Raw genomic sequence first — 26364 nt, 5'->3', positions numbered from 1 at the left:
CATACTAATGAAGTGTGCTATCACTTATAAGGAAGTCTTCTTCTCCTCGTTCTTTATTTTCATGTAGGACTTGGATAGTTGGATTGCCAATTATAACACTAAGAATTGTGTAAGGATCAATAATCCCAAAACGAAATAGGTCTCTTATTTGTTTAGTATAAGGATTGTTTGGGGGATTAGAGATTAGAGTGGGGATTGAACCTTTCTCACCCTTTGTCCCAAAACCAAAACGGAGTATCACAATTCATAGAGGTGCAAGCATTAATGGAAAAAAGATAAAAGTCGACGATAAAAAATACTTTCGTTTCATAATGATGTTAATATTGATGATAATCAACTAGCTTATTTGGTTAAATTCTTAAGGGAAGTACTCAAAACATGAGATCAAATCTCGCCTACATTATTTGTCCTTGTGTCTATTTACCAAAAAAAAAATAAAAAAAAATAATGATAATAATAAAATATTGTCTTCACAAAAAAAAAAAAAAAAAAAAAAAGAATATTGACCGAATTTACAAACTTTACATTAATCATCTTTCGTGTACATTTATCTATAGCTCAAGTGGTTAGAGCTAGAGCTGTCAATTCGGGTATTTAAGTCGGGCTTGGGTCGGGTTAAATTAGGTCTTGGGTTAAATCAGGATCAGGTTATGTCGGGTTAATCTAGCTTCAGATTAGGTTTAGGTTCAGGTCGGGTCAAATTCAATTCAAGTTATAACTGGTCGTTCACCTTTTCGGATATAGGTCGGGTTCAATTCGAGTTAAAATCAGATCAGGTTCAATTTCAGGTTCAGGTTGTGTTGAGTCGGGTTTGGATGGGTTAACAAGATGGTACATTTGGGTTCAGGTTAGTATTGAGTCAGGTTCTGGTTCAAGTTCAATTCTAATAAATATCGATGTGGCCAACTTGAACTATATAATTACGCCTTCCACAATTTTATCAAGAATCATCAAGATTTTATTAAACCTATATACGAGTAATAGAGAACAAAAGTTATATAAGCTGAACAAAAGATTTTATTAAATCGATTGAGGGTTTACAAAATTATACCAGTATATAAGCTGAATAAAAGGTACATAAAATTTTATTTAACCTTCCATGACTCAGGTTCATGTTTTATTGGGTCGGGTACTAGTTCAGGTTCAGATTGTTTTCGGGACGGATTAAATCGGTTGATGGTTACTATCAGGTCAGGGGCAGGTTCGGGATTAGATCATAAAGTATTGGATCAAATGGGTTTTCGGTTAAGATCAGGTCAGGTTCAAATCAGGTAACAGGTCACTAGTTTCACCCCATTATTCGAGTACAGGCTGGGTTCAGATCTTTGTCCGTTAAGGACAGGTTCTCGGATCGGGTAAGTTTTTGACAGCTCTAGCTATAATCCACACTTTTTGAGGAAATTTTAAGGTTTCGGTGCCCGGTGGAAAAAAGTGTTGAAACCCTAGGGGATATATCTCGGGGTCATATAATGCCATTTGAAACCATATATGATCATTATATGTTGTCATAAACGTACGTGGTAGGCTTGAGTTTACGTAACCACTGCAAGTTGTGAACGGGTAAGATGACTGTTTAAGGGCATATTGGATGGTTCCACCGACCCAATTGGACACCCGGAGGGTATTAGGGACCAAGGTAAAAATCTTGGAAATTTTTAGTTCTGAGCGAAAAAAGGTGAAAAAATTACAAAATTAAAGGCTATAATCCACGCTTTTTTAGGAAAATTTGAGGTTTCGTGGTCCGGTGGAGAAAAGTCTTGAGACCCTAAGGGATGCATCTCGGGGTCATATAATTCCGTTTGAAACCGCATATGATCATTACATGTTGTCATAAACGTCCGTGGTAGGCTTAAGTTTACTAAATCACTACAAGTTGTGAATGGGTAAAATGACCATTTAAAGGCATATTGGATGGTTCCACCGACCCAATTGGACTCTTGGAGGGTATTAGGGACAATGGTAATCATCTTGGCATTTTTATTTCCGGGCGAAAAAAGGTCAAAAATTTACAAATTTGAAGGCTATAATCCACGCTTTTTGAGGAAAATTTGAGGTTTTGGGGCACAGTGGCGAAAAGCCTTGAAACCTTAAGGGATACATCTCGGGGTCATATAATGCCGTTTGAAATCATATATGATCATTATATGTTGTCATAAACGTCCGTGGCAGGCTTGAGTTTACGAAATCACTACAAGTTGTGAACGGGTAAAATGACCGTTTAAGGGCATATTGGATGGTTCCACCGACCAAATTGTACTCCTGGAGGGTATTAGGAACCATGGTAAACATCTTGACAACTTTTAGTTTCGGGCGAAAAAAGGTCAAAAAATTACAAAATTGAAGGCTATAATTCACGCTTTTTGAGGAAGTTTTAAGGATTCGGGGCCCGGTGGCAAAAAGCCTTGAGACCCTATGGGATACATCTCGGGGTCATATAATGCCCGTTTGAAACCACATATGATCATTATATGTTGTCATAAACGTCCGTGGTAGGCTTGATTTTACGAAATCATTTCGAGTTAAGAACGGGTAAAATGGCCGTTTAAAGGCATATTGAATGGTTCCACCGACCCAATTGGACTTTTGGAGGGTATTAGAGACCATGGTATACATCTCGGCAATTTTTATTTCTAGGGGAAAAAAGGTCAAAAAATTACAAAATTGAAGGCTATAATCCACGCTTTTTTAGGAAATTTTGAGGTTTCGGGGTACGGTGGCGAAAAGCCTTGAAACCTTAAAGGATACATCTCGGGGGTCATATAATGCCGTTTAAAATCATATATGATCATTATATGTTGTCATGAACGTCCGTGGTAGACTTGATTTTACAAAATCACTTCAACTTAAGAATGGGTAATATGGCCATTTAAAGGCATATTGAATAGTTCCATTGACCCAATTAGACTTTTGGAGGGTATTAGGGACCATGGTAAACATCTCGACAATTTTTATTTCCGGGCGAAAAAAGGTCAAAAAATTACAAAATTGAAGGCTATAATCCACACTTTTTAAGGAAATTTTGAGGTTTCGGGGCACGGTGGCGAAAAGCCTTATAACCCTAAGGGATACATTTCGAGGTCATATAATGCCGTTTGAAATCATATATGATCATTATATGTTGTCATAAATGTCCGTGGTAGACTTGAGTTTACGAAATCACTGCAATTTGTGAACGGGTAAAATGACCGTTTAAGGGCATACTGGATGGTTCCACGGACCCAATTGTACTCCCGGAGGGTATTGGGACCATGGTAAACATCTTGGCAAGTTTTAGTTCCGGGCGAAAGAAGGTCAAAAAATTACAAAATTGAAGGCTATAATCCACGCTTTTTGAGGAAAATTTGAGGTTTCGGGGCCCGGTGGTGAAAAGCCTTTAGACCTTAAGGGATACATCTCGGGATCTTATAATTTCGTTTGAAACCACATATGATCATTATATGTTGTCATAAACGTCCGTGGTAGGCTTGATTTTACGAAATCACTTCAAGTTAAGAACGAGTAATATGACCATTTAAGGGCATATTGGATGGTTCCACCGACCAATTGGAATCTTGGGGGGTATTAGGGACCATGGTAAACATCTCGGCAATTTTATTTTTGGGCAAAAAAAGGTCAAAAAATTACAAAATTTAAGGCTATAATCAACGTTTTTTGAGGAAATTTTTAGGTTTTGGGGCCTGGTGGCGAATGAAGGCTATAATCCACGCCAATCTCACTCCTGCCCTTGTGGCTCTCTAAACCCCAAAAAAGAATTAGTACAAATATAATTATGTGATTTTTTGTTAAATTTGTCTCAAGTATTTTTGTAAATTATCAACTTTTAATTTTGTTTACTATTACATTATACAATTAAATACATTAATGCTTTATATTAACACAATAGGTAAAAGTTAGGACATTTATTTTTAACCCACACCAAACAAGGAAAAACACTTTTCATGCTTATCCAATTCACCAATTGCTAATCATCTGCTCATTTTTTGGATAAAGTGGTGACACAAGATGAAGTGAGATTGGCGTTGTGGCAAGTGATTGATGGTACACCTTACTTCCTCAATTTTTGCAAAACCAGCTACCTTTCACTTTCTAAAACCGCCTCAAAATCTTTAAACAAACATTAAAATACCCCCAGATTTTTATAACCTCTCACCCACGGTTGCAGACAAAACCACAGGCACCTTTATTACTACATACTTTACTATATATAACAATACATTTCTCCTCAACAAAATATCTTATAAACCCTTTACAACATTGTATGATTTTATCTCATCTTCAATATTAAAGCTCTGAAAAATATACATACAAAGCTAGAGTTTTAGGATGTCTGTTAAGGAACAGCCTTTGATGGAGTCAGAAACTCAAAACTTGAAGTTTTATGAGGAGAGGGATGAGGCTAATGAAGCTGAAAAGAAACCACCAGTATCAACCCAGCTCTACCTCAGATCGCCGAAACCATTAGACAGAGATGTCATTCTTGCTCGAATCCAACGACGAAAATGCGTGAACAAGGTGAAGAATACCTTACATTCATTGCTCAGCTTGAATGGTTCAACTACACCTGCATCCATGACTCAGGATCAGATGTGGGTTGACCTTGGAGATAACTTTACTTGTCCCTGATTTTTCATTTACAGCTGCTGGTGTTAACTTTCAGGGGTTCTGTATTCAATTGTTCAGAGTAGTTCTGATAATTTGTACATAGTTACTAATTGTGTAATTCATCATAGTGAATTTTCTACCCAGATTTCCTTTTGGCAGGAAATAGAGCAAAAGTTGCTAATTTTGATGTATTTCTTTTAATTCTATATTATTATATGTTAACATGTATTGCAGTATTGGCAACAGAAATGTTACTTGTTTTTAAACAATCTTGAATTTTTGATAGTGTCACTTTCTCTAAAAGACAATGAGTCGGCTGTCACCTAGTAGCAGCCAATCTTGGCCCCTTAGCATGTGGAAAGACAAATTTAGCACTCTTAACAAATATCCTACTCTGGGCTTTCAATCCCTTAACCCTTTTTAGGATGGTTGATTGTGCTAGAGGGGTTTGATGAATATTCAAATTAGCATCATTCAATAACAAAATATAACAATCTGATAAAACATGTGAAATACACATTAGTTTAACAAAGTGCTGAAACTTCTCCAGCCTGTCTACTAGAACTCATGGACTTGATTCCAGATGACAGTCTCGTCTTCTGGATCTCAGATTAAACTTGCAAATCGTTTATCATGATATTTTGTTTACGTGAGGCGCCTTAAGAAGTATATTAGATTCAAATTATCAGAAATAGTTGTAAAAAAAAAAATTCAGATCATTCTAAAATGCTTTTGGCATTGATGTAGAATCAAATATGAAGGGTAGTATTACATATTAACATGGAGAAAATTTAATGCTAATAAGGTTTTTCAAATGCAAGCCTTTCATTTCTCGACTCACATCTCAATCAAAACTTGAGAGGTAATCAATTGTAATAAAAAGACTAGAAAGAACTACAACCACCTTCAATTGTTCACCTCTCACTTACTGGCTATGAGCCTATGCAATAACAACAAAATCAGAGATATATGAGTTTACTTCAGTAATCCAGAGGAAGAGAGGAGCCGTAAAGCTTGCTTTGAATTGGTCAAAACCGAAGCAGACCTAGGTACCAGATTTTTCCTTTTCTCCAAGAACTCCAAGGAGTTCTGCACACAGAGTGAAGGTGGTAGCTCCTTCAGAATAACAGTCTCTACCCTGGAAGATAGATCACAAGAAAAAGTCATAAGATTGTAGTACATATCGAGCCGATGAATGGATTCAATCAAATCCATCACCAGAATTTTAGAGTCATCAGGCTCGTCCCTCCCTGTAAAAGGCTCTCAAGATTTGTCAATAGACGGAATTTACAACAATTAGATGCATCATACCCTGATTGTTTGCTCCGTTTCTTCTTTGGTTTTAGTTTTTTACTCTCTTTCTCGTCCTCGGAATCTGATATAAATACTTGCCTGCAAAATACACCAGTAATCACTGCCCAATTAGACAATACCTAAAGGGAAAATAGAAGAATCCATGGAATAAATTACAGCATTTGCAAAAAATGACGAGGATGATTGAAGAACATACTTCTCACGAGCAGCAAGCAAGTTGACAATGTCATTAGGAAGCATCCCTGTGTTTACTTGGGATTGCTTACTTGTATCAGCTTCAGCTTCATCTTCATCTTCAACCATTTCAACATCATCATCAGATGCTTCAACTTTTGACTTTTGTCGTGGAGTTAGCCTTTCAGCCAATTTCTTTCGACGTTCTTTCCCTTCACGACGAGCCCTAGATGAGAGACAAATTCAAACCACAAAAATGAAACAAGTACAAACCTGACACAGGGCAAGAATGCATAAATTTTGCAAAACACAAATAGTAACAATCTCCAGTTTCTCCACTTTACATCCAAAAAGAGATATAAAAACCCCGAGGCAATCGTGTACACTACAAAAATCAGAATCCATATCTACAAGTTTGATCCAAAATCCAACACTAACTAAATATCAAGACTTCAACTTTATAGAAACTGACAAGAATAGTAAACACAGATCAATCCAGAATCTTTATGAAGAGACATTCTATCTCTGTTTCCAAAATTTTGCAATTATGATTTACACAACTTAAGACATAAAAGACACTAGACTACTAGAGCACCAAACCAGAGTTGATATCGATAAATAGCAAGCATTAACACTTCCTGAATCGGTTTCAAAGAATACGAAACTTCATATGACAAGCTCATAAAACCCTAGAACATCAAACCAGAGTTGATATTCAATACATAGCCTGCATTAACACCTCCTAAATTGGATTCAAAAACACAAAACTTTAATTGAACAGCTCATAAAACACTAGAGCACCAAATCACAGTTTATACTCAATACATAGCTACCAATACCATCTCCAGAGTCGGTTTTAAAGAGCGCAAAACTTCAATTGACAAGCTCATCATTAAAAACCAAAGCACTAAACAGAATTGATACTCACATTCACATACTAAGCTACTTAATTGGCAACCTCATCAAACCCAAAAATAAAATATACAAATCACCAAAACAACGCATCAATATTATCAATATCACATTAAAACCAACATCCCAGCCATTAAGCCATATAATTTCACCCAAAAAAATACAAGATTATCATTGTGCAATTGACAACAATCCAAATTAAGCATAAATTGAAGGGAGGAGAGAGAAAGAGAGAGAAAAACCTGGCTTTACTTAATCGAAGAGCTTTTCTAATCTCTTCATCTTGTTGAATACCCTGCATAATCAAATCATTCAAAAAATCAAAATTAATTTCTGTAAACATAATCATATCATTATTATAAGAAATTATTAGGAGAGAGAAAGATACCTGTTGAGCAGTGACTTCTTCGGGAGCATCGGAATCGTCGTCTTCTCTACTAGACATGGCTGAAATCTTTGAGCTCAAACCCAGAAACCTGATTTCCCTTCGAATTGCAGGGTTTAGGGTTTTCAATTGGAAATGGAAGTTGGCGACTGTGTTTAACGACGTCGTGTAATAGTGTGAAATTTCTGGGTTAATTTCGATTTGTTGTATCTGGGTTATTGTTTGGGCTTTGCTTTATTGTCTTGCTGGGTTCAGCAGTTTGGGCCCGCGGCTCTACTGCATTGTTTTGAAAGTATTTTGAGAAGTTCATTTGTGGAATATGGTTGTTAAATTCTAATACGGAATACTCTTTCCGTGTTTTTTTAAGTGTTACATACTACCTCCGTTTTTTCTTAGTTGACACGTTTTGACTTCAGCACTATTCATCCACCTCGGTTTTACCGTATTTTATGCTTTATACGTAATGAAAAATATAGTCATGTGGGATCTTGTTAGATTCATAACGTTATATACTTTCAAAATATCAACTTTTCAAAATTTTTGCTTATCGATAATTAAAGATATTAATGATTGAATAAGTGCATTGGCAAACGTGACTAAAGAAACGTGTCAACTAAAAAGAAACGGAGGAAGTATGACAAACAATATTAGACTATTCAATTGCATTATATATAAAAGATAAGTAGAGTCAGTGGCGGATCTAGCGGGGGTACATAGAGTTACAGCTGTACCCCCATTCCGCGATAGGAAAAAAAAAATGATACAAAAAGAGACCGCCTGTATCTAAAAGGAGGCTCTTAGGTGCTGTAATCAGTATTTTAGTAGTCGTCACAACAGCCTAATCAGCGCTCCTATTTTGTACTAAACTCTAAGAGACCGCCTATTTTAATACTTGTTTTAGGCGGTCTCTTAGGTGATGTTTTCCACAAACCACAGTATTGCTTTTGAACAAAGAGACCTGTTGCTAATAACAGGTCTCTTAGGTATTATTGTTTATGGTAGTATTGTACTTTTGATCAAAGGGATTTATTGTTACCATAACATATTTCTTACACGATATCTTTTTAAAAAGATATTTCGTTACTCAATTATAAGCCTTGTTGTTGAAGATAGGGTGTATAGTACACACAAATATATACTAATACAATAGTTAAGAAATTATTATTATGCTCCACATATTACTTTGTATTTTGTAATTTTTTTTTTTATTAAACTTAATTTTGTACCCCCATTTTCCAAATCCTGGATCCGCCACTGAGTAGAGTAGTTGAAGTATTACAAAAATTATAAAAGCAAGATATAAATAATAAAAAGTAATGAATATGATATGAAATAAATAATAAAAAAAATACTACTTCCGTTAATTATTATAATCTGTAAATTTGAAATTTTTTACATCTCACAAATAATATTTCTAAATTGTACATAATGATTAATGGAGGTAGGGTACTGGGTTTAAGTGAGAACCATGACATATATATTATTAAAATGTACTTCATCTTTTTGCAAAAAAAAAAAATAAAAATAAAATTTAACCACTCATCAAAAAAAAAAAAAAAAAAAAAAAAACCACTATTACACTTACAAAACCACAATCACATTTTCCTCACAACAACAATTGGGAGGAGACTGGAATCTAACCACTCAGAACTGATCCCCAAATCCGGATTAGCCAGGGTAAACCGGATGGAATACCAAAAAAATACGGTCACATTTGATAAATATAACACTTAAAATATATTTCAAACGAGACCCAACCCATTCCAATCTAAAAGTGACATGATTGCACAATATTTTATAAATTAGCATAACTTAAACTTGAATTGAACCCAACTTGCAAAAAATTTGACTCCGTTACTTTAATCGACACTTCTGTCACTTCAAATTATTAAAATATAATTTGTCTTCACTAATAAACGTGCATACAGAATGGAGTACATAAAATTGTTTGCTTGACCATATCCATACAGAGTCACTTCTAACAGGCTTTACAACTAATTATGCAAAACGTCTTCAATGAAATGACCCAATTCATGACTAGATGATCCACCATCTTTCAAAGCCTTCCTACTTAAATCTCTAATCTCTCGCACTCTTCCTCTTAATTCGTCATCAATATTCATTAGCCTTTTCACACCATTTTCTACCTCCTCAGCTGTCACCAAATAATTTCCCTTTCCTGTCATATAATTCAATCGATAATTTATGCTGAACTCCACAGCCAATCCCAACTCCTTAACCATTTCAAACGCATTCAATTGTTGATCCGCGCACATCGGCCATGTAGCCATTGGGACCCCGAACCATAGACTTTCTAATATCGAGTTCCACCCACAGTGTGTCACAAAACCTCCGATGGCTCTATGAGCCAAGATTTGGACTTGTGGGGCCCACTTAATTATTTTTCCTCGATGGGCCACTCGGTCCACAAAGCCTTCAGGTAAGGCATCGATAAGGTTGTAATTTTCCATCGAACTCCCTAGATTAACCTTTGGAGCCGATTGTGGTAAGGACCACAAGAATCGAAACCCAGATCGATCTAGGCCGTTGGCTATCTCCGTCACCTGGTCTACATCGAAGCCTCCCATGCTTCCGAAGCATAGAAACACGACCGAGGATAATGGTTGCTCATCTAGCCACTCCATGATCAAGTCTTGATCCTGAACTTCGTGTTGGCTCCTCCCGTCAAGTGATAGAATAGGCCCCACAGGATAAATGGAAGGGATCTTACTCTGATCAACCAAAACTCGAATCACATAAGATTCAAGCTCCATAAATGTATTGACGAGAATACCCTTTGATTGTCTAAACATCCTAGGCATATCAATAACTATTTTGTGCCTCTCACTATCTTTATCGTCAGTACCAAACCAAGGCAATACTTTAACCGGAACTCGGTTCTTGAATCCGAGTACTTCTAACTTGGCATTCGGATCAACAAACTCGGTAAAAATTATATCAACGCCCTCATCATCATAAAGAGATTGACCATAAAAGAACGCGCTTAAGAGGTTAGCCCCAGAGGTGAAGTAAACATAAAAAGGAACATCAAGTTCACTAGCAACATCCATCATTGAGACATACATCATATCGATGACAAAAGCTGTCGGTTTCGTAATTTGATCCTCGACAGCCTTCTTGACAAGCTGCTTTTGTAGCTCGATGACAGTGCTGAAGAAGTTGGGGGAGGGAAGATCATTAGGTACGACGACAGGTGGAAATGTTAAGAAAGTGATTCGGTTTGGGTCGGTTTTGAGGGATTGAGACTCGATATAAGCATCGATAGCTTTCGAGGTGTTAAAGATTGGGGAGTGAAGGATTACGAGTAGGATTGAAATGCGTTGGTCTCGTTGGACAAGGAGCTTTGCTAGCTCCACCGTTGAGGGTAAATGGCCCATTGCTGGGGTTGGAACCATTACTATTAGCTTCGTTTCTGACATTTTTTCGGAATTTCCTTTTTGATGAGAAATTGAGAAGTACTCCGAATTAAGGTATATATATACTAGATATGGTTCATGATTTGGTAATGGATTAGCTTATCAACAAAGACGTTGAACTAATAAAATCCACAGCAAATCACGTTAATTGTGTAAAATTGTACATTGTTTTTCGTGCCAAATAATTTATGATGTACAAATTATAAATAATTTTCATATTCATAGTAACAAGACAAATGTGACAGTGATAGAAATTGCGATTTATGTGGGACTCAAAGCTGACTAAATAGTAAATATCACATGAAAACAAAGAAAAAATTGGTCAGATTCAAAAATGGTATCCCTTTAATTGAACTTTCAAAAATTGAAATGTTAGGATAGATCATAGATGGTTGGTGCTGTGGTGCATGTCTACCGATTAGTCGCTAGGAATGCTTTTTATTCGTACACCAAAATTTTAGTTTATCTTTATGATCATTATGGTAATGAAAAATAGTTACAACTTCAACAAAAATACATAACTTTAACCATTAATATTTTAATTATAGAGTAGTAAAATTTGTAACTTATATTGATAATACTTGAACACTTCCTCTAACAAATGTGTCCGTGTTTGACACTAACATGTGTTAGACATCTAGATCACGTCAAATTGTATCTATATTTTTTTTTTGGGGGGGTGGGGGGCAATTAGACATGGACCGTGCCCTTTCGTGTATGACATGACCTGTTTTGCCTTTTAACATGCCATCTCGTCTTTTTAACTTTAATGATGTAGGAGAGACAATGTGAGGGTAGCAAGTGCTTTTTTGGCTGGATTATAGAAATAGAAAGTGAAGGTGAACGAATGTAGTGAGGTGGTGTTGCTGAATTGGAAGAGTGAGGGGGGTTGAGAAGGTGATGATCGAAACAATAAGAGACAAAAAGATAAGCATTATATATATTGGATATGAATTAAAAGACTATTAAGAAATTAGCATTATATATATTGGATATGAATTGAATTAAAAGACTATTAAGAAATTGTCAAGTGGTGTGATTGTTGATTTCATTAACGTGGTAGTATGTGCAGTGATCCGAACATAGGGGTATGGGAATATATGAATAATAAAAAAAATAAAAGAGAAGGAGAAAACTGATGAATTATGATTGTAGGTAATTTTTTGCAAAATCAGTTTTTAAAAATTAAAATATTTGGATTCACTTACTTTCAGACTAATACGGGGTGCTTCTCCTATCATAGCCACAGAAGGGGTGAAGGTGAGGATCAAACTGATCTCATCACATGGGGGGTGGAGGAACTAACTATCCCTCCACTCCTTAATCCTCTTCGAACTAATGGCTTGTTCTCATACGATTTTTTTTTGTTCAGTTCAGTTTTGTTGTTTTTTTTTTTTTTTTTTATATATATTTTCTTTATATTTTATATTTAAATTGTCATTTTTTTAAAAAAAGTTGTTCATGTGATACAATGTTTATCATATTATTTTTTCATTATTTGTAGATTATAGAAGCATAAATTTTAATTTGATACCAGTTAATTTAGTAATATATTTGAATAATATGTCAATTTTTTGACACATCATATGAGCTATTTAACATATCATGCTCGGGTCTCCTATTTTGAGAACCCCATATTCAATTTGTAAGCATACTTGTGTTCGTAGCCAATTTTGTGCATTCTAATTTGTAATATATATAGGCCAGACCAAAGAGAGTACTTCACTGTTTTTATGTTGTTTTTTTAAATTTAATTTTTTTTCTAATTTAATTTAATTTAATTAATTTATTTATTTAGTTTATATTACACAGTAGAATGTAGAAGAAGCTAGAAATTATTGAAGGGACTATCAAAACTCTCACACTTTTATTCACCTTATTTTCACTCAGGAAAATAAATTCAATTAAACCCAAACATTACAAGTTAAATTTGAAATTTTCATTTAATTCTAAATAAATAAAAACTATGAAGCCTAAAAAATAGATATTATGACTGTGCTTATTAAAACAATTATTTTTTCTTACGTATAAATAAAAAAAAATTAAAGAAATTAAATAAAAATATGTAAACAATGCATATAATTGTCAAACTATATCAAGTAAAAAAAGAACATAGGAAGTATTTTAGAGTAATGTACTCTAGTCTATATTTGGTCAACCAAAAAAAAAAAAATGGTGAACCATTTTTTTTTTTTTTTTGGGTGCAAAAATAATTTTATTTAATGACTCCATCCTGAAGTTCTACAAACTGACTATTGTGTTACACTGCTATTTATGCAAGACCTCTTCAATAAAGCGACCCAATTCGTTATTAGACGATCCACCAAATTTCAAAGCCTTCCTACTTAGATTTCTAATCTCTCGCACTTTCCCCCTTATTTCATCATCAATATTCATTAGCCTTTTTACACCATTTTCTACCTCCTTAGCCATCACCAAATAATTTCCCTTACCTACCCCGAAATTTAGCCGATAATCTATACTAATCTCTACGGCCAATCCTAACTCCTTCACCAATTCGAAAGCATTCAACTGTTGCTCCGAGTACAACGGCCACGTAGCCATTGGGACCCCAAACCATACACTTTCTAATATCGAGTTCCACCCACAATGTGTCACGAATCCTCCGATAGCTCTATGGGCTAAGATTTGGACTTGTGAAACCCACTTAACTATTTTTCCTCTATGGGCCGTTCGGTCCACAAAGCCTTCAGGCAAAACCTTGTCAAGGTTGTCATTTTCGATTGAACTCCCTAGGTCGCCCTTTGGAGCCGATCGTGGTAGAGACCACAAGAATTGATACCCAGATCGATCTAAGCCGTTGGCTATCTCTCGAACCTGGTCTGCCTCGAACCCTCCCATGCTTCCGAAGCATAGAAACACGACGGATGATAAAGGTTGCTCATCTAGCCACGCCATGATTGAGTCTTGATCTTGATCTCCTTGCTGGCTCTTTCCATCGAGAGATAGAATAGGGCCCACAGGATAAATGGTAGGGATCTTGCTCTTAGTTTGATCAATCAAAACTTGAATCACATGCGATTCAAGATCCATAAATGTATTGACGAGAATACCCTTCGATTTCCTAAACATCCGAGGCATGTTAAGTATCAATTTAAGCCATTCACTTTCCTTATCGACAACACCAAACCAAGGCAACACTTTAACCGGAACTCGATTCTTAAACTCGGGTACATCTAAATCGGCATTTGGATCAGCAAATTCATTGAAAATCACATCAACCCCCTCTTCATCATAAAGAGATTGAACATAAAATTGTAGGCTTAAGAGGTTAGCCCCAGAGGTGAAGTAAAAATAAGAAGGGACATCAAGTTCACTAGCAACATCCATCATCGAGACATATAACATATCAAGGACAAAGGCGGCAGGTTTTGTACCTTGATCCTCAATCGCCTTCTTGACGAGAGGCTTTTGTGTCTCGATGATGGTGCTGAAGAAGTTAGGGGAGGTATGATCAGGTGTTGTGAAAGGTGGGAGAGTGACAAAAGTGATTCGATTCGGTTCGGTTTCATGGGATTGAGACTCTATATAAGCATCGATGGCCTTTGAGGAGCTAAAGATTGGGGAATGGAGGATTACGAGTAGGATTGAAATGCGTTGATCTTGTTCGACAAGGAGCTTAGCTAGCTCCACGGTTGAGGGTAAATGGCCCATTGCTGGGTTTGGAACCATAACAATAAGATTAGTTTCTGACATGTTTTCGGATTTTTTTTAGATGAGTACTACTATTTAGTATTTAATAAGCTAGCTAGCAATATCGAAAGCTATGTGGTGGTATAAGTATGAGGTTATGTTAGTGCTTAATATTTAATACTCCATGATTAATACTTGGATTTAAATATATATTAATTTGGGTCATGATTTGGTCATCGCTTAGCTAGGCAACAATATTCTTTGAAAGCATGGCTTAGCATTATATACTTCTTACATGGTACATGTATACACTGAATCAAGTCCATTATTTAAGTGTAAATAATGCATCATTAAGTGTGCCATATTGTTTCCCTCAAAAAAAAAATAAAAAATAAATAAAAAGTGTGCCATATTGTTTTGTTGGTTTATGAAAGATTAATATCTGTAATCCCGTCAAAAAGAAAAATATATATCCATACTCATAGTTATGAAGTATTTATGTACTCCCTCCATCCTTTTATCACAGTCCCATTTCTAGTTTTTATTACTCACATTATTAATAAAGAAAAATGGAACTCTAATAAAAGGACACAAGGATTATTTACTGATCATACTATAGTTTATACTCTTTGTTTACTACTTTTTTCCTAATGAAATATTTTTTCATTTCTTTATATATAAATCATAGTTTATGAATAGATAGACATTAGAGTAAAAGTCCAAAATTTGCGTACAAAATTGACAAGTCTTCTAAAAAAATTGTAGTTGACAAATCACAAATGGACACATTCTATAAGTTAACATATTAGATTATTCTCCTCTAGCAAAAAAGTGATACATTAAAATACTAGTGCTATAGTTTTAGACTAGATTAATCCATAGACAAAAATTAATAAATAAATAAAATTAAATAAACATAGATTATTAGACTAGTACAAAATTCAACTAGTCTCAATTAACAATTTTTTAATATTTTTTTCCTAAATTGATGGCTAATTGGCTACACTTTCTAAAACTTCTCCAATAAATCGAGTCAACCAAGTATGAGAAGATCCGCCACAGTCTAAAACCTTCCTGCTTTTGTTCCTCATCTCATCTATCCTCCCCTTCATTGACTCATTCAAGCTCATTAATTTCCTCACACCATTTTCCACCTCTTCAGCTGTTACTGTAAAATTTGCCTCTTTTTTCATCAAATTCCTTTGATAATCCATCCTAATCTCAACAGCTAGTTCAAATTCTTTTACTAGTTCAAATGCATTTAGTTGTTGCTCCGAGTACATCGGCCATGTGGCAATCGGAACTCCGAACCACATGCCTTCTAGTACCGAGTTCCACCCACAATGAGACACGAATCCGCCTATAGCTCGATGGGCGAGCACATGAACTTGTGGGGCCCACCCGATTATTTTCCCTCGATGTGATGTCCGGTCCAAGAACCCTTGAGGTAGGGCATCATCGAAGGTCTCATTTTCACTAGGAAGCACATGCTTACTCTCAGAATATGGCCTACGTAACGACCATAAGAATCGATGGCCGGACCGGTCTAACCCGTTAGCTATCTCCTTGACTTGCTCCTCGTCGAAGCTTCCCATGCTACCGAAGCATAGGAACACCACCGAGGAAGTAGGTTGCTCGTCCAACCATTTCATGATCAAGGCTCGATCATCTTCCCTAGGACCGCCACGACTATTTTCTTCAAGTGCTAGAATAGGACCAATGGGGTAAACAGTAGGAATCTTGTCATGATAATGTAAACTTCGAATAAGACTGGGTTCCAACTCCGTGAAAGTATTAACTAGTATTCCTTCAGTTTCTCGAAACTTACGAGTTAGATCATCGAAAAACGTTGGACACTCACTTTCCTTATCGAAAAGCAACATAGGCAATGCTTTAGCCGGCACCCGGTTCTTAAACCCCGGCAGGTCTAACTCGACATCATCCGAGTAACTAAACTCGGAACCAATACAAACACCCTTTTCATCAAAACGTTCTTGAAGATAAAACATGAGATTCAAAAGCGATGCACCCGCAGTAAAGTACACATAAGAAGTTGAAGTTCCTTAGCAATGTCGATAAAGTTGACACACATGAGATCAAACACGAATGCAGCCGGCTTTGTAGATCGATCCTCAATGGCTTGCTTAATGAGAGGCTTTTGAAGGTCGATGATTGCACTGAAGAAGCCGGTGGAAGCAGGATCCGGTGGGTTCGATAGAGGCGGTAGTGTAAGGAATGTAATGTAGTCGGAATCGACTTCACGGGATTGAGACTCGATATAGGCATCGATGGTGGCAGAATTATGCATTGGCATGTGAAAGACTATTACTAAGATTGAGATGCGTTTGTCATTCTTGGTAACGAGCTTGGCGAATTCGACGGCCGAGACTAAGTGGCCCGTCCCAGGGGTTGGGACTAACACTAGCTCCGCCTTCGGCATTTTCGTCATTATATTTTGTATTATATTTTGTGTTGTGAATTTGTGATCAGTGATTTATTAGCTAGTTGTGTAGTACTTGTATTTATACATTTATGCATGGAAAATGACACGCTCTTCTTATAGAATTAGTCTTGTTTCATCTCCGATCCTATCAATTCTCCTAGGATTATTGTTATTAGTTAGATCATATAATATGATCTGCCAAACCCATATACTCATATCATTAAAATCGTTTTCCTTTTTTTTTTTTTTTTTTTTTTTTTTTTTTTTTTTTTTTTTTTTTTTTGACAATAGCAACCTTGTTTTGTTAGTTTATCATTCTTTAATTTAATTTTAACTTTTATTTTTAAGATACCTATTCTTTCCAATAAACTACTCAGTATATATTTTAAAGCTCAAATTAAATTTAGTTTCCATTTAGTAATTGCCTTAAGTTTGATACCGCTATCATATTGTACTCGCAACATTTAACATTAAGTTTGAGATGCATGTATCGACTACTAAATATATTATCGCCTATTGAAACTATAAGAATTCATGTTTAATTTTTATCTATTGAAAATATTTCAATAATTGTATAAAATCTACCGTATTTGAAAAGTATATAATTTGAAATAAATATGCTCCTATCAAGATTTATTGGATGACAATGTATATTAGTATATACCTTAACTAATAAATAAGAATTGCAAATTAAGTTTACAAGATTTCGTCATTAAAAATCAAATGTGGCAATTATATTGAGCCAAAGAGTGTATGCAACTATGCGTGCCTAGAGAAATCATTTCTCCCAATCTGAATACAAAGATCCACCATGCTAGTATCACTTTAGTAGTAATACATTTTACACTGTATTGTTAGCTATTAAATTTTAAAAGGAGAATGATAATATCATTCTATATCTATATATTCAAACTCAGACGTGCTCCAAAAAAAAATAATTTGGCGTTGTTCACAAGTAGGGAGCACAAATCTGAGCCACGAAAAAAAACAGATAAATAATTGAGGCCTTCAAGATTACATTTTTTTTTTTTAAATTGAAGTTACAAGTCCTTACAACCATATACTGCAAATAAGAAACAAACAAATGACCGAATAAGACCCGTGAAAGAAAGTTTGTGCTAGAAGCTTTTCACATTACTATCGCCTTTAATGTAACGCATGAATACAAACATCACTGCACAAAATCCCTACCTTATAAAAAGTAGAAAATTACTCTAATAAATAGTGTAATGTCAATTATATCCTTTAAAATATGTATTTACATATATACCCTAATTAATATATACAAGGTTAATGAATAGTGTTTGGACAATTATACCCCCTAAAATATTTAATTATGTACTTATTTGCTCTCATGCTTTAATGTTAGTTGTCTTGGACATTTATACTCATAAACATAATTGTTTACATATTTTTTTTGTCATTAATTATGTCAACAACTAAATTTGTGATGTTAAGACCAAGCCGAAAGAACTCTAGATGTGACTAGCTATGCGCGCGCATCGCGCGCGTTAACTGCCCTAGTAAAACAAAAACTAGTGTGTAGCTCGGGAGTTGCGTTGCTACTGTTGTATACGTGCAATTAATAAAAAAAAAATTAAAAGCTTTTCATAATTGCAATTGTCATTGTAAAACCAAAATTAAGTTATGCTTTAAATATTTTTTTTTATTGAACCTTGTGGTTTACAGTTATACAATATTTGTTTTACATATTAATAACATAGTTGATAATTGACTTATTATCATCTTTGTTATAAGAGATTGAGGGTTCAAACCTCCTTATACTTATTAGTACTATATCACAATAGCATAGAATTCGTGTTTCCTCGACATCCACCTACATTAACAAATTGCTTATTTTACTATTGTTTTCAATTAATTTTTCATTGTTTAACTTATAATTAAAAACTCGACATGAACTGACAACAACTCAATAAGTACTATCAGTAGTCAACAATGTCATACAAAAAAATAAATAACGTATGAATGATATGAAAGAACTTTTTTTTTTTTTTGAAATTTTTTTATAGATAATATAAACAGAAGCTAGAGTAGTTAGATTAGTTTGCAATAGAAAACATACGACTTGATAAACTGAACATATCGATAACAACCTAATACAAGATCAATACATATATTATTAACAAATTTAGCAAATAATTGATAAATAATACACACAAGACTAGCTTTAAGAAGCAACGTTGTTCAAAACATCTTCAATAAATTGTCCCAATCTTTTATGAGATGAACCACCATCTTCTAATGCATTTCTACTTTTGTCCCTCATTTCCCTAACTTTGTTCTTCGTCTCCTCATCCAAACTCATCAACCTTTTCACCCCATTCTCAATCTCCTCCGCGGTCACCTTAAGGTTACCTTTCCTAGTCTTCCAATGACGTCAATAAATAATAGAAATTTAAATTTATAGTGGATAATTAATAATACGGAGTACTTCGTATAAAAGTAAGTGATGCGAAAGAAAAAGAATAAAATAATTTTGACGATCCATAGGCATAAAGAGATTCATAGGATTCCATTTTTAGAATTATTGCACTAAATAATATTCGTTTATGAAAATTGTTGCACTTAAAAAAAACGGAGGATGTAACCTTTAATTTGTTTATTTGTTAAAATATAATCATCAAATTTCAATAACACGAACAAGTGACTTCTAATTAAATTTGAAGTACTTATAGAGATGAGGTCATGAATGAGGTGGGATATGGAAGCAGGGTAATAAGATCTTGGGGGAAAAGAAAGGTATTGTTGCTGTTGGGGGACATGAAAGCTAATCTTTTGGCCTAATTATTTAATAAACAATTACACCATATTTAGTAACTGGCACCTTTTAGATAGCATAGAATGATAATATTACTCCATATTATATACAAAAATGCCACGATACATGATGACTAGCTTGCTACATATGGTTATATTACGATATTTGTATGATTTTTCATTGTTCAATTTAATATTTATTAAATTAACTCGCATGAACCAAGTCAAAAATCAAGTACATGTAAATGACATGATAGATAACACAAATAGACGCTACAGTGAGTAAAGTCAAAGCTTACATAAACAAATTAAATGCAATCAGTTTGCAACACTTTTATCTTACAGTCCATATAAAACCAACTTTAAGAAACATTACTTAAAACATCTTCAATAAATTGAACCAACCATTTATGAGATGAACCACCATCTTCTAATGCTTTTCTACCTTTGTCACTCATTTCCCTCACTTTGTTCTTCGTTTCCTCATCCAAACTCATCAACTTCTTCACCCCATTCTCAACCTCCTCCGCGGTCACCGTAAAGTTACCTTTCCTAGTCTTCCAATCATGTCGATAGTCCATCCTAATCTCCACCGCTAGTCCAAGCTCCTTCACTAGCTCGAACGCGTTCAATTGTTGCTCCGCGTACAACGGCCACGTAGCCATAGGCACCCCAAACCAAAAACTCTCCAATGTCGAGTTCCAACCACAATGTGACACAAACCCTCCTACGGCCTTATGGCTAAGGATCGAGACTTGTGGTGCCCACCCTATAATTTTCCCTCTTTTGTCGTACGGTCTAGAAAGCCCTCAGGTAACGCTTCCTCAAATATTTCATTCTCATTTGGTAGTTCAAGTTTACCCTCGGGTGCTGGTCTTCGTAAGGACCACAAGAACCGGTGTTCGGACTTCTCTAGGCCGTTAGCAATCTCAATCACTTGTTCCTCATCGAAACTTCCCATGCTCCCGAAGCAGAGAAACACTACCGAATACGAAGGTTGATCATCTAACCATTTTATAATAGACTTCTCATCATCACCTCGATGCCCACCTCGGTCCTTCGTATCGAGCTCCAAGATGGGACCCACAGGATAAAATGCCGGCATACCATGCTTATCCGCTTGATCGAACAAAGATTGTACACCAAGCGTTTCAAGCTCAGTGAATGTATTTACTATTATACCCTTAGATTTTTTAAACTCCTTAAATTGATCAAGAAACCTGGAAGACCCAGATTCCTTGCTCACTAACCCTTCAGGGACAACTTTCCCAGGGACTCGGTTAACGAAACCGGGTGCATCGAACTCGATACCCGGGTCGTTGAGTTTATCAGCGATGTCAATACCTTGATCATCTTCCAACGTACGGAAGTGAAATAAAAGATTGAGCAAACTAGCCCCGGAAGTGAAGAAAATATACGAGGAGACCATAAGTTGATCGGCAACTTCGATCAGGGGAGTGCAAAACATGTCGAGGACAAACCCGGCAAGGCTGTTGGGCTTGACTTTGTCCTCGACAGCGGTTATAACGAGTGGTTTGTGGAGGCTGATGAGGGTTTGGAAGAAGTTAGGGGAGGTGGGGTCAGGTGGGTTGGAGAGGGGTGGTAACGAAGAGAACGTGAGGCGAGTAGGGTAATGGTTGTCACGTGATTGGGATTCGACGAAGGAGGTGAGCATTTGGGAATTGAAGGGGATGTTAAAGATTAGGATGAGGATCGAAATGCGGTGGTCGCGGTCGAGGATGCGCTTGGCTAATTCTACGGCGGAGAGAAGGTGGCCCATTCCTGGGGTTGGCACAAACACTAGCTCCATTGTTTTTAAAGATGGAGTACAGGACTAGTGAGAAGATAGGAACAAGAAGTGTATTAAACAAATACCACTGGGAGGAGTATATATAATACGAAGTACATACATATATATGTACGAGTAATATGTAAAGTAGTACAAAATACTTTATTTGGTTTTTTTTTTCTAACACAAAATAGGAAGATATATATTAAAAGATTATTCTTACATCGAAAATATTACAAAGAAAATAGATTAAGGTAATCTTATCACCACAAGCTGAGCACAAAATACTAGAGTTCAAAGTAGAAAATAAGAGATATTAAACAAATTATTTGTTTTATTACATAATTACATCGATTTGACTATTGCATTATTTATATCGTATGGAGTATTAAATTTGATTATATAAATTTATTAGAGTAGTACTTTATACTTCAAATTTCAATATATATATATATATATATATATATATATATATATATATATATATATATAAAGGGGAGTTTTTTCCGAGTTTTTAGAGAGCCACGTAATATTTAATTTTCTTGACACGCTATATAAGATTATAAATTTTAGTTGCAGCCAATCAAATAAGAGATTATTATTTTCTTTTAGAATTAGGTAATTCAAATACCATGTAATCAAAATTAGCAAATGAGATTTTTAAGTTTAAATTAATTAAACATAAAATATTATCTTTTGATATTATGAATTTTATCTACATATGTAAAAAAATTTAGCAAATAAAAAAAAATATTTTAAAAAATCCAAACAAACCGCACGAGCTTCATCTAGTTTTATACTAATATAAATACGAGTAATTGCTATTATTATTGAATATGTTGTTCGATTTGTCACAATAGATAATTTTTCTTATAATAATAATAAAAAAGTCGAATATGTTAAGTATTATGGAATAGAGTTATAGAGGGAACAACTTTTTTATTGTCTTGTTACATAAAAAAGACAAATTCTTAAAAAGTTGGCTGCCCATGCCATGCACTAGAGAAATTCACTATCAAGACTGAAGACAAAATCCCAAGTCCCAAGTGTTGATAATGGGCTATATCCCCAAGTATTGTGTGGACGGATCCAATCCACACAACAAGCTTATAATCTTCATCTCCTCACTCCACCATACATAGTGAGCTACTCGTAAATGATAACGACGACTAAATCAAGGATGGTACAAATTATAAACCGTAATTAGTAGCCGTATATTCCTTCCTTTTTTTTTTTTAGAAGTAATGTTTGTTGAAAAATTAAAAATTAAAATAATTTATAAAAAAAAATAGTAAGTGATAGGAAAGAAAAGGAATAAAAAATTTGAGGATCATAGGCGTAAATGATTCATAGGATTCCATTTTTAGAATTATTGTACTAAATAAAAGTCGATTATGAAAATTGTTGTACTTAAAAAAACGGAGGATGTAACCTTTGTTAAAATATTATCATAAATTTTAACTATTGCAACTTCAATTATATGAACAAGTGAGTTCTAGTTAATTTTGACTTATATAGATGAGGTCATGCATGAGGTTAGATATGGAAGCAGGGTATTAAGATCTTGTGGAAAAAGAAAGGTATTGCTGCTGTTTGAGGCAATAACCATGTAGTTGCTAGCTAATCTTTTGGCCTAATAATTTAATAAAGCATTACATGCATCATCTTTAGTTTATTGCTACTTTTAGCCAGAATGTTAATAACTAGTTAACTACGGAGTACTCCATATCATTTACAAAAATGTCAGGAGATTTGATTACAAAATGGTTATATTATATTACGAGTACTATATTTGTATATATGATTTTTCATTGTTCGTTTTAATATTGTACCAAGTATTTATCAACTTACCATGAACCAACATCAATAACTCAACAATCACTATGACTATAGTCAAATACCAATTCAAGTACATGTAAATAATATTAGTCAAAGCTTACATTAACAAATGCAATCAGTCTGCAACACTATATGACGTACAGTCCATATAAAACCAAAATACTTTAAGCAACATTACTCAAAATATCTTCAATAAATTGACCCAACCATTTATGAGATGAACCACCATCTTCTAATGCATTCTTACTTTTGTCACTCATTTCCTTTACTTTGTTCTTCGTCTCCTCATCCAAACTCATCAACTTCTTCACCCCATTCTCAATCTCCTCCGCGGTCACCGTAAAGTTACCTTTCCTAGTCTTCCAATCACGTTGATAATCCATCCTAATCTCCACCGCTAGTCCAAGCTCCTTCACTAGCTCGAACGCGTTCAGTTGTTGCTCCGCATACAACGGCCACGTAGCCATAGGCACCCCAAACCACAAACTCTCCAAAGTCGAGTTCCAACCACAATGTGATACAAACCCTCCTACGGCCTTATGGCTAAGGATCGAGACTTGTGGTGCCCATCCTATAATTTTTCCTCTTTCTGTCGTACGGTCTAGAAAGCCCTCAGGTAATGCTTCCTCAAATATTTCATTCTCACTTGGTAGTTCAAGTTTACCCTCGGGTGGTGGTCTTCGTAAGGACCACAAGCACCGATATCCCGACTTCTCTAGGCCGTTAGCTATCTTAATCACTTGATCCTCATTGAAGCATCCCATGCTCCCGAAGCAGAGAAACACTACCGAAGATGAAGGTTGATCATCTAACCATTTTATAATTGACTCCTCATCATCACCTCGGCGCCCACCTCGGCCCTTAGTATCGAGCTCCAAGATGGGACCCACAGGATAAATTGCCGGCATACCATTCTTACTCGCTTGATCGAACAAATATTGTACACCAAAAGTTTCAAGCTCAGTGAACGTATTAACTATTATACCCTTGGATTTTTTAAATTTTTTAAATTGATCAAAAAACCTGGAAGAAGACCCGATTTCCTTGCTGACTAACCCTTTAGGAACAACATTCCCGGGGAGTCGGTTAACGAACCCGGGTGCATCAAATTCGATACCCGGGTCGTTGAGTTTAGCAGCGATGTCAACCCCTTGATCATCTTCCAACACAAAGAAGTAAAATAAAAGATTTAACATACTTGCTCCGCAAGTGTAGAAAATATACGAGGGGACCATGAATTGATCGGCAATTTCAATCATGGGAGTGCAAAACATGTCGAGGACAAACCCGGCAAGGTTGCCGGCCCTGACTTTGTCCTCGACAGCGGTTTTAACGAGTGGTTTATGAAGGCCAATGAGACTTTGAAGGTAGTTAGGGGAGGTGGGGTCAGGAGGGTTTGAGAGGGGTGGTAATGAAGAGAAGGTGAGGCGAGTAGGGTAATGGTTGTCACGTGATTGGGAGTCGATGAAGGAATTGAGCGTTTGGGAATTCACCATGGGGATGTTGAAGATGAGGATGAGGATCGAAATGCGGTGGTCGCGGTTGAGGATGCGCTTGGCAAACTCTACGGCGGAGAGAAGGTGGCCCATTCCTGGTGTTGGTATAAGCACCAGCTCCATTTTATTTTTTTAAAGATGGATTACAGGATTAGTAAAGTGATTAGTGAGAAGATAGGAACACGAAGTGTATTAAACAAATGCCACAGGGAGGAGTATATATAATACGAATTACATAGATATATAATACACTAGATTAGCTTCCGTGCATATACAAATATGAGAATTTTCTATAATTGCTTAAATTTTCTTAGAAATTATACAAACTCAAATATATTAAACCCACCAAAATAACAAATTAGACAATTGGTCAAATATATTAAGCCGACAAAATTGAAAATTTGAGGAGCATTGGCCTAAATTTACAAAAATTAATTTTGGACTATTCACAAAGTTTAAAATTGAAGGAATTGGAAATTTGTCAGTATGAGGAATTAATTTTAGGAAAAAGGATTTAATCTCTATTAGTCGATTTTTAACCTTTGAAAATTATTATTATTATTAAATAAAAGTCAAAATTTCCCCAAATAAAATCTTGCTGACATGAGATCCAGATTCATCAAATACCTAGTAAAATCACTTCAATCAGATCTCAAACTAATAACCTTAATATAAGTTAAAATACATATATTTTGGTTTATACTAAACAATATTTTTTATCACCAAATTTAAAAATCACAATATACTTGTTAAATGTTAATGCACTAATTTGACCCTAATTATAAACAGTACAAGTAAAAAATTATTGTGAAAGTAATTGGTATAATGAAAAATTATATCATAACAATATTTTACATGATATTCTTTATTATAAAACATAAGTGTAAGAAAATTATAATCAAAACTAATACTTATAATAAAAATAAAAACAAAAAATTTAATGTAGGGTTTGTTCACATTTACTTATTTTCATTTCAGTTCAGTTCAATTCAGCTCTAATCAGTTCAGTTCAGCTCCAATCAGTTCAGTTCAGTTCAGTTCAGCTCTTAATTTCCCTCTCTCATAAAATATTCATTTCAGCTCGGTTCAGTTCAATTCAATTCAGCTCCAATCAATTCAGTTCAGCTCAGCAAATGTTGAACAAGCCCGTAGTCAGTTATTATATGTAGTAGAATAGAGGGATTAACTTTTGAATTGTCTTGTTACGTAAAAAAGACAAATTCTAAAAAAAGTTCACTATCAAGACAAAATCCCAAGTCCCCAAGGTTGTTTTTTTTTAGAAAAGTCCCCAAGTATTGATAGTGGGCAAAATCCCCGAAATGGTCCAAGTTTACTACGTGGATGGGATCCGTCCAAACAACAAAATTATAATCTTGATCTCCTCACTCCTTCATACATCGTGAGCTAGTTGTAAATGATAACGATGACTAGTCATCGATGTACAAATTACAAACCGTAATTAGTAATAATAATGATGATCATTTATAACTACTAGTCTACTACAAGTATAATCATACTACGATTATCATTCATACAAAGTT

At 35.0% G+C, this 26364-nt stretch overlaps 4 protein-coding genes and 2 pseudogenes across 4 annotated transcripts; all 6 read right to left on the bottom strand.

The window, feature by feature from the left end:
- Window positions 1-5449: 5449 nt before the first annotated feature.
- Window positions 5450-7552, bottom strand: LOC145601714 (uncharacterized). Its single transcript, XM_081657776.1, has 5 exons — window positions 7391-7552; window positions 7245-7297; window positions 6113-6316; window positions 5914-5994; window positions 5450-5740 (listed from the first exon to the last, which is right to left on the bottom strand). Exons 1-5 carry the CDS (start codon window positions 7445-7447, stop codon window positions 5578-5580), a joined length of 558 nt encoding a protein of 185 aa, XP_081513902.1. The 5' UTR covers window positions 7448-7552; the 3' UTR covers window positions 5450-5577.
- Window positions 7553-8900: 1348 nt separating this feature from the next.
- LOC145601713 (anthocyanidin 3-O-glucosyltransferase 6-like) lies at window positions 8901-10993 on the bottom strand. Its single transcript, XM_081657775.1, has one exon. The coding sequence runs from the start codon at window positions 10825-10827 to the stop codon at window positions 9382-9384; it is 1446 nt and encodes a 481-aa protein (XP_081513901.1). The 5' UTR covers window positions 10828-10993; the 3' UTR covers window positions 8901-9381.
- A 2011-nt stretch (window positions 10994-13004) lies between these two features.
- LOC145602926 (anthocyanidin 3-O-glucosyltransferase 6-like) lies at window positions 13005-14606 on the bottom strand. Its single transcript, XM_081659070.1, has one exon. The coding sequence runs from the start codon at window positions 14539-14541 to the stop codon at window positions 13093-13095; it is 1449 nt and encodes a 482-aa protein (XP_081515196.1). The 5' UTR covers window positions 14542-14606; the 3' UTR covers window positions 13005-13092.
- An 864-nt stretch (window positions 14607-15470) lies between these two features.
- On the bottom strand, window positions 15471-16918 carry LOC145600310 (anthocyanidin 3-O-glucosyltransferase 2-like; annotated as a pseudogene).
- A 3017-nt stretch (window positions 16919-19935) lies between these two features.
- LOC145601557 (anthocyanidin 3-O-glucosyltransferase 6-like) lies at window positions 19936-21606 on the bottom strand (annotated as a pseudogene).
- A 1749-nt stretch (window positions 21607-23355) lies between these two features.
- On the bottom strand, window positions 23356-25017 carry LOC145601334 (anthocyanidin 3-O-glucosyltransferase 2-like). The gene has a single exon (XM_081657333.1). It carries the CDS (start codon window positions 24944-24946, stop codon window positions 23492-23494), a length of 1455 nt encoding a protein of 484 aa, XP_081513459.1. The 5' UTR covers window positions 24947-25017; the 3' UTR covers window positions 23356-23491.
- Between the last annotated feature and the right edge of the window lie 1347 nt (window positions 25018-26364).

The sequence above is a fragment of the Chenopodium album genome, chromosome 21 (assembly GCF_948465745.1).
Source record: "Chenopodium album chromosome 21, dcCheAlbu1.1, whole genome shotgun sequence".
Taxonomy (NCBI): Eukaryota; Viridiplantae; Streptophyta; class Magnoliopsida; order Caryophyllales; family Amaranthaceae; genus Chenopodium; species Chenopodium album.
This window is presented reverse-complemented; position numbering and strand designations above follow the sequence as displayed.

Coding starts and splice junctions, on each gene's coding strand:
- LOC145601714 (XM_081657776.1), bottom strand. CDS start 7,447: ATGTCTAGTAGAGAAGACGACGATTCCGATGCTCCCGAAGAAGTCACT. Junction 6,317..7,244: donor CTTCGATTAAGTAAAGCCAG/GTTTTTCTCTCT, acceptor TCTCTCATCTAG/GGCTCGTCGTGAAGGGAAAG. Junction 5,741..5,913: donor AAACGGAGCAAACAATCAGG/GTATGATGCATC, acceptor TCTATCTTCCAG/GGTAGAGACTGTTATTCTGA.
- LOC145601713 (XM_081657775.1), bottom strand. CDS start 10,827: ATGTCAGAAACGAAGCTAATAGTAATGGTTCCAACCCCAGCAATGGGC.
- LOC145602926 (XM_081659070.1), bottom strand. CDS start 14,541: ATGTCAGAAACTAATCTTATTGTTATGGTTCCAAACCCAGCAATGGGC.
- LOC145601334 (XM_081657333.1), bottom strand. CDS start 24,946: ATGGAGCTGGTGCTTATACCAACACCAGGAATGGGCCACCTTCTCTCC.